This window comes from Bicyclus anynana, chromosome 18 (genome assembly GCF_947172395.1).
Source record: "Bicyclus anynana chromosome 18, ilBicAnyn1.1, whole genome shotgun sequence".
NCBI lineage: Eukaryota > Metazoa > Arthropoda > Insecta > Lepidoptera > Nymphalidae > Bicyclus > Bicyclus anynana.
The window spans coordinates 13986839-14000134 of record NC_069100.1 but is presented as its reverse complement, the minus strand read 5'-3'; the positions used below and the strand labels follow the sequence as shown (position 1 = coordinate 14000134).

Here is a 13296-nt window from a genome sequence, read left to right as displayed (position 1 = left end):
TCCTCGACGGTTCACAGTAGCTACCTTGTGTTTGGACTTGATAAATTTGTATTGATGAGAACTTTCCACCTAGAGAATCCAGTGTTTTAATAAAAGCCGTTTCTGAAAGAAACACAGAAATTACGTAATTTAAACGGCTTGAATTGAAACACTGGATTGGCACCGCCTTCAAACTGATCAGAAGGTAGCACATAGGTAAGATGTTATTTTTTGCTTTTTAGTTTAGGTTATTTTTGAGTTGGAAGTGGGTTGAATTTTTTTTATTAAAATTTTTCAATATTATTGAAGATAAAACAACAAAATCTTTTTAACAAAAAAATTGAACCGGACTTCTCCAAAGGTTTTCTTTCCATTGACCTTTTAACTGAAAAATTTTGCATATGTTACAAATACAGGAAAAAATCTTACAACGCGCAAAAGTACGGGCCATTTCATTATTTTCATTTTAACACAAAATTACAGAACCGATTTTAATTAAAATGAAATGCGAAAAATCGAAAAATAACATCATACGTGCTACCTTCTGATCACTTTGAAGGCGGTGCCAACACAGTGATGCACTAACTAAAGCCGATTAAATGAAAATACTGAATAGGCCAGCTGGACAAACAGTGGTTTTAAATAAAACAATGATTATGGGAATCTTATGATGTTTAATGCCGACAGATCTGCTGCCCGGAATACGGGTCAGGTTGTCAGTATCGGTGACTGTCGTGAAGTTGAATCGTCGAATGTCGTGTCGCCTCACGTTCCTTACCACAAGCTCTTAAATCCGTAGCGATTCCATAATGTTTCGACATTTCATACCCCGAGGGCTAATTATCGTATCGCAGGATTGTTTCCTGTAGCGATTTTGGACGTCATCGATCATTCCATTCACTCAATCCGTCCCACTTTCACTGAGGTGAAATTATGCCCTTATAATTATAAGATCGACAGAATATATCTTGATGGTTTTGCAAAAGTTTGTGGTAAGCCGCCAGTACCGCGAAGTTTTCTTGACATCCAGGGGACATGGGTCAATTTTCGCCGCAGGGTAGAAAATACAACATATTCTACATGATAATTCAACAACGCAGCAGTGATTAAAATCGCAGGCCATAATGTTGGACGTCATCCGACTTGCCGTGCGGTTATAAGTCGCATGCGATGGCTGATTCAAATCGACCATCTTAAATGGCTAGTTGAAGACGATCGCCCGCCGATTGTGATGTGTTTTGCGCTGTGTTTCTGTTTAATACGCTCTGCTCAACACTTTGGAAATGACAAAGTCCCATGCTATTTTTTTGTTTTTTTTTCATGTTGAGTAAGTGCCGATAGCTCCATGTGGGACCACTACGCCGTCACCGGGGGGTTGGGCGAGCGCAGAAGCATCGCCTGATGAGACCCGAAGACTGAAATAAAGATAGAGGACGGAACGACTCTCTAAGGGCGTCTCCTATGAGACTCGGACCTCGGCTTAGAGGGCCATTCGGGAGGGGGTAACCGTGACCTGAGTGAATTAGTCCGGACGCCCCCGAGATCGTGAGTTAGTAAACCCACGTCCCGATGACGTTAGATATCGGGGACCTCGTCTTCGCTGGCGAAGACACTGTGCTAGTGATTGTGTTGCCCGGGAAGCAAGTCGCTTGCTATATTTGTCGACCGGTGAATGTAGTGGCGACTTGTCGCATGGCGAAATCGGTCGGTGGCTGTCGTGAAGTGGAGAAGTGTTCTAGACGTCTAATACACGCCGACGGAGGCGAGCGCGTGCGTCAGCAGCATCTGCTGCACGTCGCGGAACACGGCGCGCACGTTGTCAGTGTCGGTGGCTGTCGTGAAGTGGAAGTAGCACTCGCGCGGTCGACTCGCCTCCAGCACTACGAAGCGTTCTGCCGACGCTGCCAGCTTGCGCTTTTCCCGACGCTTCTTTGTCAGTTCCTGTTGAAAACACGTATCGTTATTGTAGTCAACAAGAGAATCCTTTAAGATGATTTTAAACCAAAGATTGTCCAGGTTAAGTCTCCTAAAAATTAATGAATGTATCAGCAAGTTGTCCAGGTTAAGTCTCCTAAAATTAGGGAATGTATCAGCGAGAAACAAAGGCTATATTTTATCCCCGTCTTCCCACGGATAGGGGTAGTACAGGTGTCTTCTAGCTGATGTAGATATGCTAGTGTCTCACAGCGAACAGGCTGCGTATGAAGAGCTTGGCGCGCGCGCACTCGTCGCCCGGCGCCGCGAAGTGCGCGAAGGCCGGGAAGTGGTCCGCCAGGCGCCGCCCCGCGCGCAGCTTGCGCTCCAGCACGTCCTGCTTGTTGAGGAACACGATCAGCCCCGCCTGCAGCAGGAACCTGCGCAAGACACGGACCAATGAAATTGTACCTGTCGCCCAAGTTACTCTGGCAAACTGTGGGGCCCATGAGTACCTAGCGTTACGGGAAAAGCTATGCCCGAAGATGGAAACAGTGGTACCAGTGGAAAGGAAATGGCGGTCTGGGTCACCTGACTCATAAAAACTCATCTAATGGCCTATTCTTTAACTATGAGTAACTGTAGTGGATATATACGAAAATTACCAATGTTTACTATGTAGATATACTAAGATCCACACCTTTGTCACTAAAGTACCTATTGGTCAAGCATACATGTATTTTCTAGACTGGAAATGGTATTTTATTACCTGCTATGCCAAACATCCTCAAACAAAGCCAGCGACTCCTTGAGCCGGTTCTGCGAGTGGTCTTCGCGTAGGGTTTGGTCGAAGTCACTGCACGCTACTAGAAACCAGATCGCGTGGATACCTTCGAACGCCTGGAGATTGATAAAAAAATGGTAGTTATGTACCTTTATAAATTCAGAATTTTTTCATTTAATTTTATTGTCATGGGCTTATATTTTCATTTGATTGTGCAGAGCTTTGTGTTTGTGTTTTTTTTTAGATTGTATTTGTGTAAATGCTGCAACAGTCACAGGTAGACCATCTTCTATACTTATAATAAATCTGTAGAGAGGTCAATTCTGTACATGAAATATATTTCTAAAATAACTATCAGGGGGTGTTTAGTGATCGATAATGTTGCCAAAAACGCAATCAGTAAAATTTTTGTCTGTCTGTCTGTATGTTCGTTATAGAAACTAAAACTATTCAACGGATTTTAACGAAACTTGGTACAATTATTCTTCATACTCCGGGGCAGGTTATAGTATACTTTTCATCACACGATCAATAGGAGCAGAGCAGTGAAGGGAAATGTTGGGAAAACGGGAGAAGTTACTCCATTTTTACGGAGATACCTACTACTGTAAGGGTCTAATGGCGGACGAAGCCGCGGGCGTCCGCTAGTTTTTAAATATTTTTAGGTTATAGTATACTTTTCATTACGCTACGATCAATAGGAGCAGAGCAGTGAAGAGAAATGTTGAGAAAACGGGAGAAGTTACTCAATTTTTTAAGCTTCTGTCGCGTGTGCAGCCTTAATGGTTAAAGCTACATAGAAATCATGTATGACGGAAATGTTCTCCTTAAAATTATCTATAAAACACAACAGCATATATATGTCTATCTTTTATGGTTGACTCACAATAACACGTGTAACTCCCGATAGCTTAGCAGTTCGGAGCTTTCTAATTATATTTGTCTACTCTTATGTTTATAACACTCATCACTCATCCCTAACTAAAAAAGTTAACATTATTACCTATTCAATAAAAAAAGAATCATAAAAATCGGTAAAGAAACACCAAAGTTATACAAGAAATATACTAAGCCATCGCGCGTGAATACTAATTCATGCTATAGGTATGGATTATTTTTGTGTAACGGTTGCCGCGCTCGACGCGACTCGCGGGGGGGGGGGGGGAATAAATAAAGAAGTGCAGCCTTAATGAATAGGGTAGGGGTAGGGTGGGGAAGGGTAGGGGTAGTGTAGGGTAGGGGTAGGGTAGGGTAGGGGTAGGGTAGAGTTAGGGTAGGGGTAGGGTTGGGATAGGGTAGGGTAGAGGTAGGGTAGGGTAGGATAGGGGTAGTTGAAAGTTTACAACGACTTTCACGCGGACGTAGTCGCGGGCGTCCGCTAGTAAATAAATAAAACTAAAAAAATGTATGGAAATGACAAATACGATCACGTGACCTGTCGATAGCAAATGTCATTCACACACATTTTTCAATTTTCGAAGCGTTAGCGTTTGTAGAAAGAGAATCGACGTGCCACATGGCTACAGGCCCAGGAACTACTGGCGTTTACATACAGGAAGAAATTTTTTCAAGTACGGATATTTTTATATTTTGTACATAAACAAAATTTAATGAACACGTATTTTTTCTTTTTTTTTTAACTCAACAATAACAAAGTTATCGTTAGCTAAAGTTTAAACATTTAAACAGAATTTGAGGGTCACCCTATCGCTGTACTAAGTAATAGCACAGTAATAGGCAACTACAAAATCAGCTGGTAGGTACTAGGTTAGCGAGCGCCCGCGCCGAGGGCCGTTGACCTTTCTACGTTTATTTTTGTACCTATTATTTTTTATAATAATTAAAGGTCGTCACTTTTGAGTTGAGTATCGATTTTCCCTTCATACTTTATTGGGCTTAGGACCATCAATAATGCGTAGTAATAATAAAAATTATAAACTTTCGATTGGAATAATGAAATACAAATGATGATTATTATTACGCAAACTTATGCATTAAAGGATGATTCAACTTAAATGCGCAAGCGACGGCAGATTGTCTGTCACTGGTCGCCCATCGGCAATTCGGCAGGCGTCCTCAGGGATTTTTCGATCCCCTCACCCCTGCCACCCCCGTCAGCCGAAGCCGAAGCGATATGACTACTGCCGGTATTTCTTTGTCGGCGTCTTACAAAGTGCCGCTAGCAGTTGCGCAGTTTGTTTGGGAATGTGTCCATTATTTTGTTATTTCTGAGACATAAATTGAAAAAAAAAATTACATAAAATGTATCGAACTGTTTGTAGATTTATGTTCTATTAATGATACAGAACCACGAAAAAAAATGTCCGCACTAAAGTCCGAATCACCCTGTATATTTAGATTTACTTGTATCCATTTCTTTCTCTCTCCTCTCTGACCACCGACGTCGAACATCCAAAACTCTTGAATTCCGCCGTGCATTGATTTTGGTACCTTGGGATAAAGACGTCTTATAAGATTTTAAGATAAGCACCTTACTTACATACATTTTTTAAAAAGAAAAAAAAAGGAAGGCTATTTTAAGAAAAAGATACAAAAATACACAAATAAAATAATTTAAACTAAAACTTAGAATGCAAAGGCGGCCTTATTGCTATATGCAATCTCTACTAAGCACCCCCTGACGATAGGACAGGATGATTTTATTAGGTCTCTAAGCAGCTTTTTATTAAGCTGATGTTCAATCAAAACAAAAACATCCGGCATAAGAAATATAAATCCTCATCTGTTATTTATATGGGATAAGAAATAAAGACACATTGCAAATAGGTTGCCTAGTAAAATTGCGGCCAAACACATTTTTCATACGAAATTTTAACGGACGGATCTTAATCTTAGCGGAAGCCCGTGACTTCGGCCAATTCCTGAACTCTGGGCACTTTCCGTATATGTAAAGTTTAGTTTAACAGTAGTTTTTACCTTAACTTTAAATTCAATTTTCTGAATGCCTGTCGTTTTCTGTCTACATCGTAGTATGTCTGCGTCAGAAGGCATATAATCAGACTTAGCTATGAGATCTATCCGGTCCAAGAAACTGAAAATAACGAACTTGAAAATTAAATAACATATAGTAGCGCCATCTATTAGCAGAGTACTACACTACTTTAGTACATAGTCTGTTTTCTTTAGTCACCGGTAGATGGCGCTAACACAATTTGTTTCTACCTGCCGATAGATGGCGCTGATTGTTGTTACGTTTAATGTATGAATTATGAATATTCTTAAAATATCCGGGTTGATTCCTAAAAAGTTGTAGCTCTAAAATATTAATTACAACCGGATCGTAGCGTAACCTTATAAAATAAACCAAGATTTCTATCTAAAAATTCTCTGTTATATTACTATAGTAAAAAGTGCATAAATTATTATTAAAATTACTTTTATCAAAATATGACTAACTATTCTGCACTGTCTATTAGTTGATATTCATTGGATCTTTTAAAGCATTCCCTTATTCCTGGATCTTTCCATAATGTTCTGATGTGGTCGAAATAATCCTGTAATAGAAGAAATAATAAATATTTTTAAATATACTTTTATTTTTATTTTTATCTTTTTTTTATTTAATATTAAATAAATAAATATTCTTAAACAATACACATCACTATCTAGCCCCAAAGTAAGCATACAGAGTAGCTTGTGTTATGGGTGCTAAGATAGTTGATATTACAATATTAATATACAATTATATACTACATATAAATACTTATATAATGTATAAATACACACAGGCACTGGAAAACAGCCATGCTCATCACACAAATATTTTCCAGTTGTGGGAATCGAACCCACGGCCGTGGATGCAGAAAGCAGGGTCACTACCCACTGCGCCACGCGGCCGTCGCAATACTATTTAGTTACATTACCTAGGCATCAGAATTTTAATTTAAAATACATATTAACTTGAGAAAGTGAATTAACCTAGCATAAAACCCTAATCTACGCCTGCACGAAATTTATCTAATTCGCACAGCAAGAATGCCCTTCCAGTGTGTTTTTGTGTTTCCTGACACTAAACACATTGAAAGCAAGAGTGAATAAACATCTTCTAGGGAAGCGCGCTCCAACTTAGACCGCATTAATGCGTTGCATCAGGTATAATTGTAGTCAAGCGCGAACCGGCGAACTCATCACTCATAAAAAAAATCCATTGAAGATTCCGTATCAATTTTTAATTAAATTGAACCTCAATAGCTCCACGGTAAGGCTCTAACACAGTTTTTCCGACTTAGTGGAGGGAAACGGAATTATTGGTCACATTTTAAAATATGGGAGAATTCTTTAAAAAAGAATATGATATTAGCATCTCGAATTATTTTTATTAAGCCAACTGGTGCCTATACTGCTAAGTTTCACCATTTTTGACTTATAGCGGTGGTGTACGCCTCCGAGACGTATAATTAAAGTTGACGTAGTTTTCTAATAGATTTAGGTTCTATGGTTAAATTAATTTTACCTCAGTATACTCCGTGGGTCCATCTGCACCAATTTTTAAAATGTACTGTTGTGATCGTATATTTTTGGGATTCTGCAGCGCAATACTCAAGGGGGACATGTTCCGAACGATCTCGTAAATTGATTCATGAGTGTTTTGCCTTATGTGGAGAACTTTTTCGGACCTTTCGCTGAAATATAATAATAGTAAGAATAAACGATTTAATACTCGTTAAAGTTTGAAGAAATATATTTTTGAAATAAATTTAAAACGACAGGGGACAGGGTAAACCGACGCCGCGCAACTGGCTAATAGATAATGTCTTACAGAAGTATATGCAGTGTATGTGACCAAGAGACTGCAAGTATCAGGAAACCGAAAACGCATATAGTTTTTTTTACCTTACACACAAAATTTAATACTAAAAATCAGTAGGTAGCACCTACGAATTTTTCTTTTCGCTTTTTCGTTGACAATTTTTGAAGATATATTTTTTTAGCGTTAGGTATTTTTCCCATGTAACCATTTATCGTATTGTAACATAGGTTTTTTAACGATTTCATTATCATGACTTCACCAAATAGTTATTTTCCATAAGGAAATACGCGGTTACTATAAAATTAACCCCATTTTTAAAAAACGGTCCACAATTTGTATATCTGTTCACGGAAATGTCCGAGAACACATTCGTAAACATACATAAAAAATAAAGCCGAACATCGAACCTCCTCTTTTTTGAAAGCCAGTTAATAAATAATCAATCAACGTACGTGGCAGTGAATCCCTGCACATGCAGTATCTTCATCTGCTTCAGTATCGTGGTCTTGCCGCTCTCGCCCGTGCCCAGCAGTAACAGTTTGATGGCCTGGCACAAACAGTACCTACTATTTATTGAAATGTCTAGTTTCTCCAGTGGTTAATCAGATCCTATAGCTTGACAACTTAACGTAACACGCCCTATAGTCCTTGCGGATTGCGGGGCGTGTAGCGATGAATGAAAAACCCACTACTGATGCACCTCACTTCATTACATTTATGCCAGTCATTATTACATTTATGCTCGCCATGCTATAGTTGGAGCAATAAAATAGTCTACTTAACCTACAAATCCCCCACAGTATTTGCATCGAGGAAGACCACTTTTCATATTAATTGATTATGAAACACGGCTAAAACTCACGTGATGTTAGGTCGGAGTATGCCCGACTAGTTTCGAACCCATACGGGGCCCTTAGTCATGAGCTGGTTCTTGCATCGCGGCACGATCCAAACAATATCACGTGAGTTTTAGCCGTGTTTCATAATCAATTAATATGAATAACACTCACGATAGTTTAAATTCTAAAACCACTTTTCATTTATGCTAAAATTAATAGAGGAAAGGTTTGAGAGTTTATTCGTGTATTATCGACCTATTAAAATAAACATAAAATAAATTGACAAATGTCATCTACCTACATGATATCCACGCAGCGGATGCTATGAGGCTCGTATAGCTCAACTATCATACGTCAACGATATTGAATAAGCCTTCAGGCCTTCAGGTGGTATGTACCCGTTTAAATAAATAATATTAATAATGAGCAACCACGAAATAAGTTTAAAATCATAAGCCTTAAGCCTAACTGGGATAAAATACGAGGATGAAACCGCGAGATTCTGCTAATAGCTGATATAGTCGAAAAGCTCATCAATATGAACAAATCAATACATAGTCTCTGTTGGACTTCTGTAAGTCAAAGCTCACCTCGTTGTAGGAGCGTATCCAGTGTTTGATTTCTCTGTCGATCTGCTTCGAGTGACTCTCGTTCTCATTGTAGCTCCTCATGCACGGCAGCAGGCGCATAATATCTCTTATTTACTCTGTGTGCAGCTAAAAATAATTTTTTAATTAAAACGGAACATTGGCTATTAACATTAGTTAAATTTTTTGTAGTGTAACGAATAATTCGCTAATAGGTCGGTACTATTTAATAAGCCATTGCAGAGCCTTCAAATGGTCGGTAAGATGGCTATGCAGTGGTGGTAATGCATCTACGAGTAGGTACATGAAGGCGACGAATATAATACAAACATGTCATGCAGTGGCGTAGCTAGGTATATGGGGTCCGATGGAGGGGCATGATCCCGGGTGCCATACGAAACTGCAGGGCAAGCGCCACGATTTCGTGAATAGAAAAAATATCGAAAATTCAAATGTGCACGCCTTATAAATCTTATTAGACGCTGAAATTTGTAATCATTTAAATACGCCGTTGTTTAATCGAGTAGGTTGGTACAAACTAGCATCCATGTAATGTGAATGTTAAATTTAGCATAAATATAACATAGCTTCAAATCAATGCCTACAGTAACGTTAGATTCGCTCGGTTGGCAATTTCTTCTCTTTCAGAAGCAATGACAATTTATCTTGATTTGAAGTTGTAAATTTTAAATTAGTTTAAAAAGAACGTCTTTTAACCATAACTAACTTGAAAATAATAAGTAAAACATACAGTCGAATTAAGAACCTCCTCCTTTTTTAAAGTCGGTTAAAAATACCTAGAGAGAGGCGGCGAAGTTGGAGTCGGCTCCATACGGCGAAAACCCACGCTACGCCCCTGGTAAGTAGGCAAAGTCGCAAAAATAGCAAGATTGAATTGAACACGACGATATCAAATCATGGTCCTGACTAGATTTTTACTGATAGACAGCAATAAAGCAATTATTATACATTAAACTTTCGAGTTTGATGTAACGATACTGAGATTACTAGCAACAACATTTATTACTACACTCACTTATCACAGATGTTTGATGATTGTACTAATGTACTATTGTAAATTATTATCATTTTTAATGGTTCTTATAAAACTGTTCTTTATGAATATGATCAATAAATTATTTATTGATTTTTTTGACCCTAACGCAAGATAATAGCTTTATGACCCTCACATTATTAATCAATAATACGAGTATCTTTATTTATTCCTCGTAAGACCAGTCTTTGTCTTATAGCAACTAAGGTCTACAAATCAATCTGGCCGCCCTAGGCCCGGGCCTACTGGGCTTTAGGGTAAATCCGCCGCTGTTTGCGGCAGTATCGCGGATTAGCACGAGAAAATAAAAAACACATGAAAAACATAATTAATTTATTTATCCATACTTCTGCGTCCATCCATGTCTCGAGTTTGAATAACTATAAAATCTTTTTAAGAAAAAAAATCAACCGGCTTCAAAATCACAAAAATAAACTAAAAAGCGAAAAATAACATCGTATGTGCTACCTTCTGATCACTTTGAAGGCGGTGCCAAGCCAGCGGCGCATTAACTAAAGCCGTTGCTGAAAGAACCGTCTGAAAGTCCTAAAACTTTAAACGGCATTTCATGCATCACTGTGTTATTATTATTATAGGTATATAACTAATGTCGAACAAAGGTATTCACAACACTTGTCAGGACAACTTAATTAACAAATCAAACTGTAACCAAAATAAGACCCTAGAATGGCAGGGAATGACCTTGAGTGGAGTCACGTACTTGTGAACGATGTGTGTAGGGTTTAAGGTACCTTTGACTGTATACAAAGACTCCCCTTTTCCACTCAAGTCACTCTCCCCGCCTATCCTAAGTAACCGGTTAAGAATTACACAACAAGAGATGTGGACGGCTCGAACGCCACGAGCACACTGAAGCCAACGAGATCGGGCGACGTCTGTCACAGACTGATATCTGTCACAGACTACTATTTCCTACACTATTTATTAACAACAAGTAAATTTAAAAGCCACTAACGCGGCGATAACATTATGTTGTTATTTTTCGCTTTTTAGTTTATTTTTGTGATTTCGAAGTCGGTTGATTTTTTTTGTTAAAAAGATTTCATTTTATGTATTTAGCGTGTCCTATCCTAGTATATTGAAAGAAAGTGCCACAGTACGGGCAATTTCGTAATTTTAATTTTAACACAAAATTACTGAACTGATTTTCATAAACATTAAATGGAATCATCTGAAGGTATACTCATTTAAACAAAAAAGAATTTTCAATTGGTTAAGAAATAACGAAGTTATGAGGTAACAAACACTAAAAAAAACAAAGGCGTCGAATTGAGAACCTGCTTAACAAATACTTACTGGAAATCATTATTTTACATAATGAATGGAGTTTTCCAGTATCTGGGTAGTTTCACAGGTCTGGTAGGTATATCTATATTACTTATGATTCATTCCCTACCCCTATACTGTTTCACTCCACCCTACCCCTACCCTATCTCTACCTTACCTCCTACCCTACTCTACTCTACCCTGACTCTATCCCTACTCACGCGCACGCGATGTAAACATTATTTTAGGTACACCTTGAGTTACATTATTCGAGTTTTAGAAAGGATCCCCAATTTTTTTGAAAATATAGTATATTGCCTATACCACTCAGGGATAGTGTAGCTTTCCAACAGCGAAAGAATTTTTCAAATAGGTTCAGTAGTTTCGGAGCCTATTTATTACATACAAACAAGCAAACAAACAATCATTTCTTTCCTCTTTATAATCACAGATTAAACAGATAGAGCGTACGGAACACGACGGTGTCGTAGCCGCTCCAAATACAAAATTCAAAAACGAATACATTCTCGAGTCAGTACGACACGAAGCGTCGCATCAGTAATTTTCAATATTATTCAAGAAAAAAATTAATAATAAAAATTCAACCGACTTCGAAACCTAAAGACGTACCCATTAAACTAAAAAGTGAAAAATAACATCATAATATTATTATGTTCTACCTGCTGATGAGTTCGAAGACGGTGCTAGGAGAACTTGAGAAACTTCTCCTTTTTGAAGTCGGTTAAAAATGGCGTCTTATGTTTTTATATATTTTAAAAACTTCACCAAAACTAAAGAGTATTTTTTTTATTGATTATTATATTAATTTACGAAATCCAAATTATGAAAAAAGTTTGTATATGCGGATATCAAGAACACGCGTGACGTTTGTTTTTTTTATGTGTTTCACCGGCTTCACCACTCTGCTTGTAAAGACTCATTCAGGATTTATTATATATTCCTTGAACCTGCTACTGTTTGCATGAGAGAAAGGGACGCCAGACAGAGTGGCGCCGTAACGCATTACGTTACGAAGCGGTTTACACTTCCATAAGAAGATCACTTCAAGAAGGTCACAAAACAATAAATCAATATTACTTACGTATTTAATCTTGAATTCTGGGAATTCACAAGTTACTGCAATATTCCAAAACACAACACAGTCAAATCACAGTGCAGAACTGTATGACGGATATGTACTTATCTGTGATTATGTTATCAAAGATAATGGCCGATTATCGATAATTTTTACTTCGATCGCTAATTTTTCGTGTTTTCAAACAAATCCAGCGACTTTGTAATCATGTTGCATTTAAGCTTCGACACACATCTATATTTTTTTTTTTATTTTTTACAAGTTAACCCTTGACTACAATCTCACCTGATGGTAAGTGATGATGCAGTCTAAGATGGAAGCGGGCTAACTTGTTAGGAGGAGGATGAAAATCCACACCCCTTTCGGTTTCTACACGACATCGTACCGGAACGCTAAATCGCTTGGCGGAACGTCTTTGTCGGTAGGGTGGTAACTAGCCACGGCCAAAGCCTCCCGCCAGCTAGACCTGGAGCAATTAAGAAACCTCAATCGGCCCAGTTGGGGATCGAACCCAGGACCTCCGTCTTGTAAATCCACCGGACAACCGCGCACACCTCAGCGTGGAGGCCGTCACAAAAATACGATGATCTTTGTTACATGTCGTGTGTGTTCACCCGCGTGTTTCCCGTTCCCGTAGGAGTACGGGGATAATATATAGCCTATAGCCTTCCTCGATAAATGGGCTATGTAACACTGAATTTTTTTTTCAAATCGGACCAGTAGTCTCAACTCTTCAGCTTTATAATATTAGTATAAAAAGTATAAATTGTATATTAATATTTTAAAGTGCTAAGGTTTTTAAATTTGATGGATACTCTCTGGATCTAAGTACTTACGAATTTAAAAATTCTTTTACATTTATTTATTTATTCGGATTTTTTTAAACTTCCCGCTAATAACCAGAATAAGTAAGAATAGTCCCCCCCCCCTCTGGCTACACTCCTAGGAAGAAGCAGGTGTCCCACGTAACATTACGTAGAAAACC

The 13296-nt window shown here is 38.3% G+C and overlaps 1 protein-coding gene across 1 annotated transcript; it reads right to left on the bottom strand.

Moving 5' to 3' along the window:
* Window positions 1–642: 642 nt before the first annotated feature.
* LOC112049280 (guanine nucleotide-binding protein G(f) subunit alpha) lies at window positions 643–8976 on the bottom strand. The gene is made up of 9 exons (XM_024087116.2): window positions 8878–8976; window positions 7901–7995; window positions 7152–7320; window positions 6095–6192; window positions 5615–5729; window positions 5042–5128; window positions 2663–2793; window positions 2165–2333; window positions 643–1920 (listed from the first exon to the last, which is right to left on the bottom strand). Exons 1-9 carry the CDS (start codon window positions 8974–8976, stop codon window positions 1723–1725), a joined length of 1161 nt encoding a protein of 386 aa, XP_023942884.2. The 3' UTR covers window positions 643–1722.
* Window positions 8977–13296: the final 4320 nt, after the last annotated feature.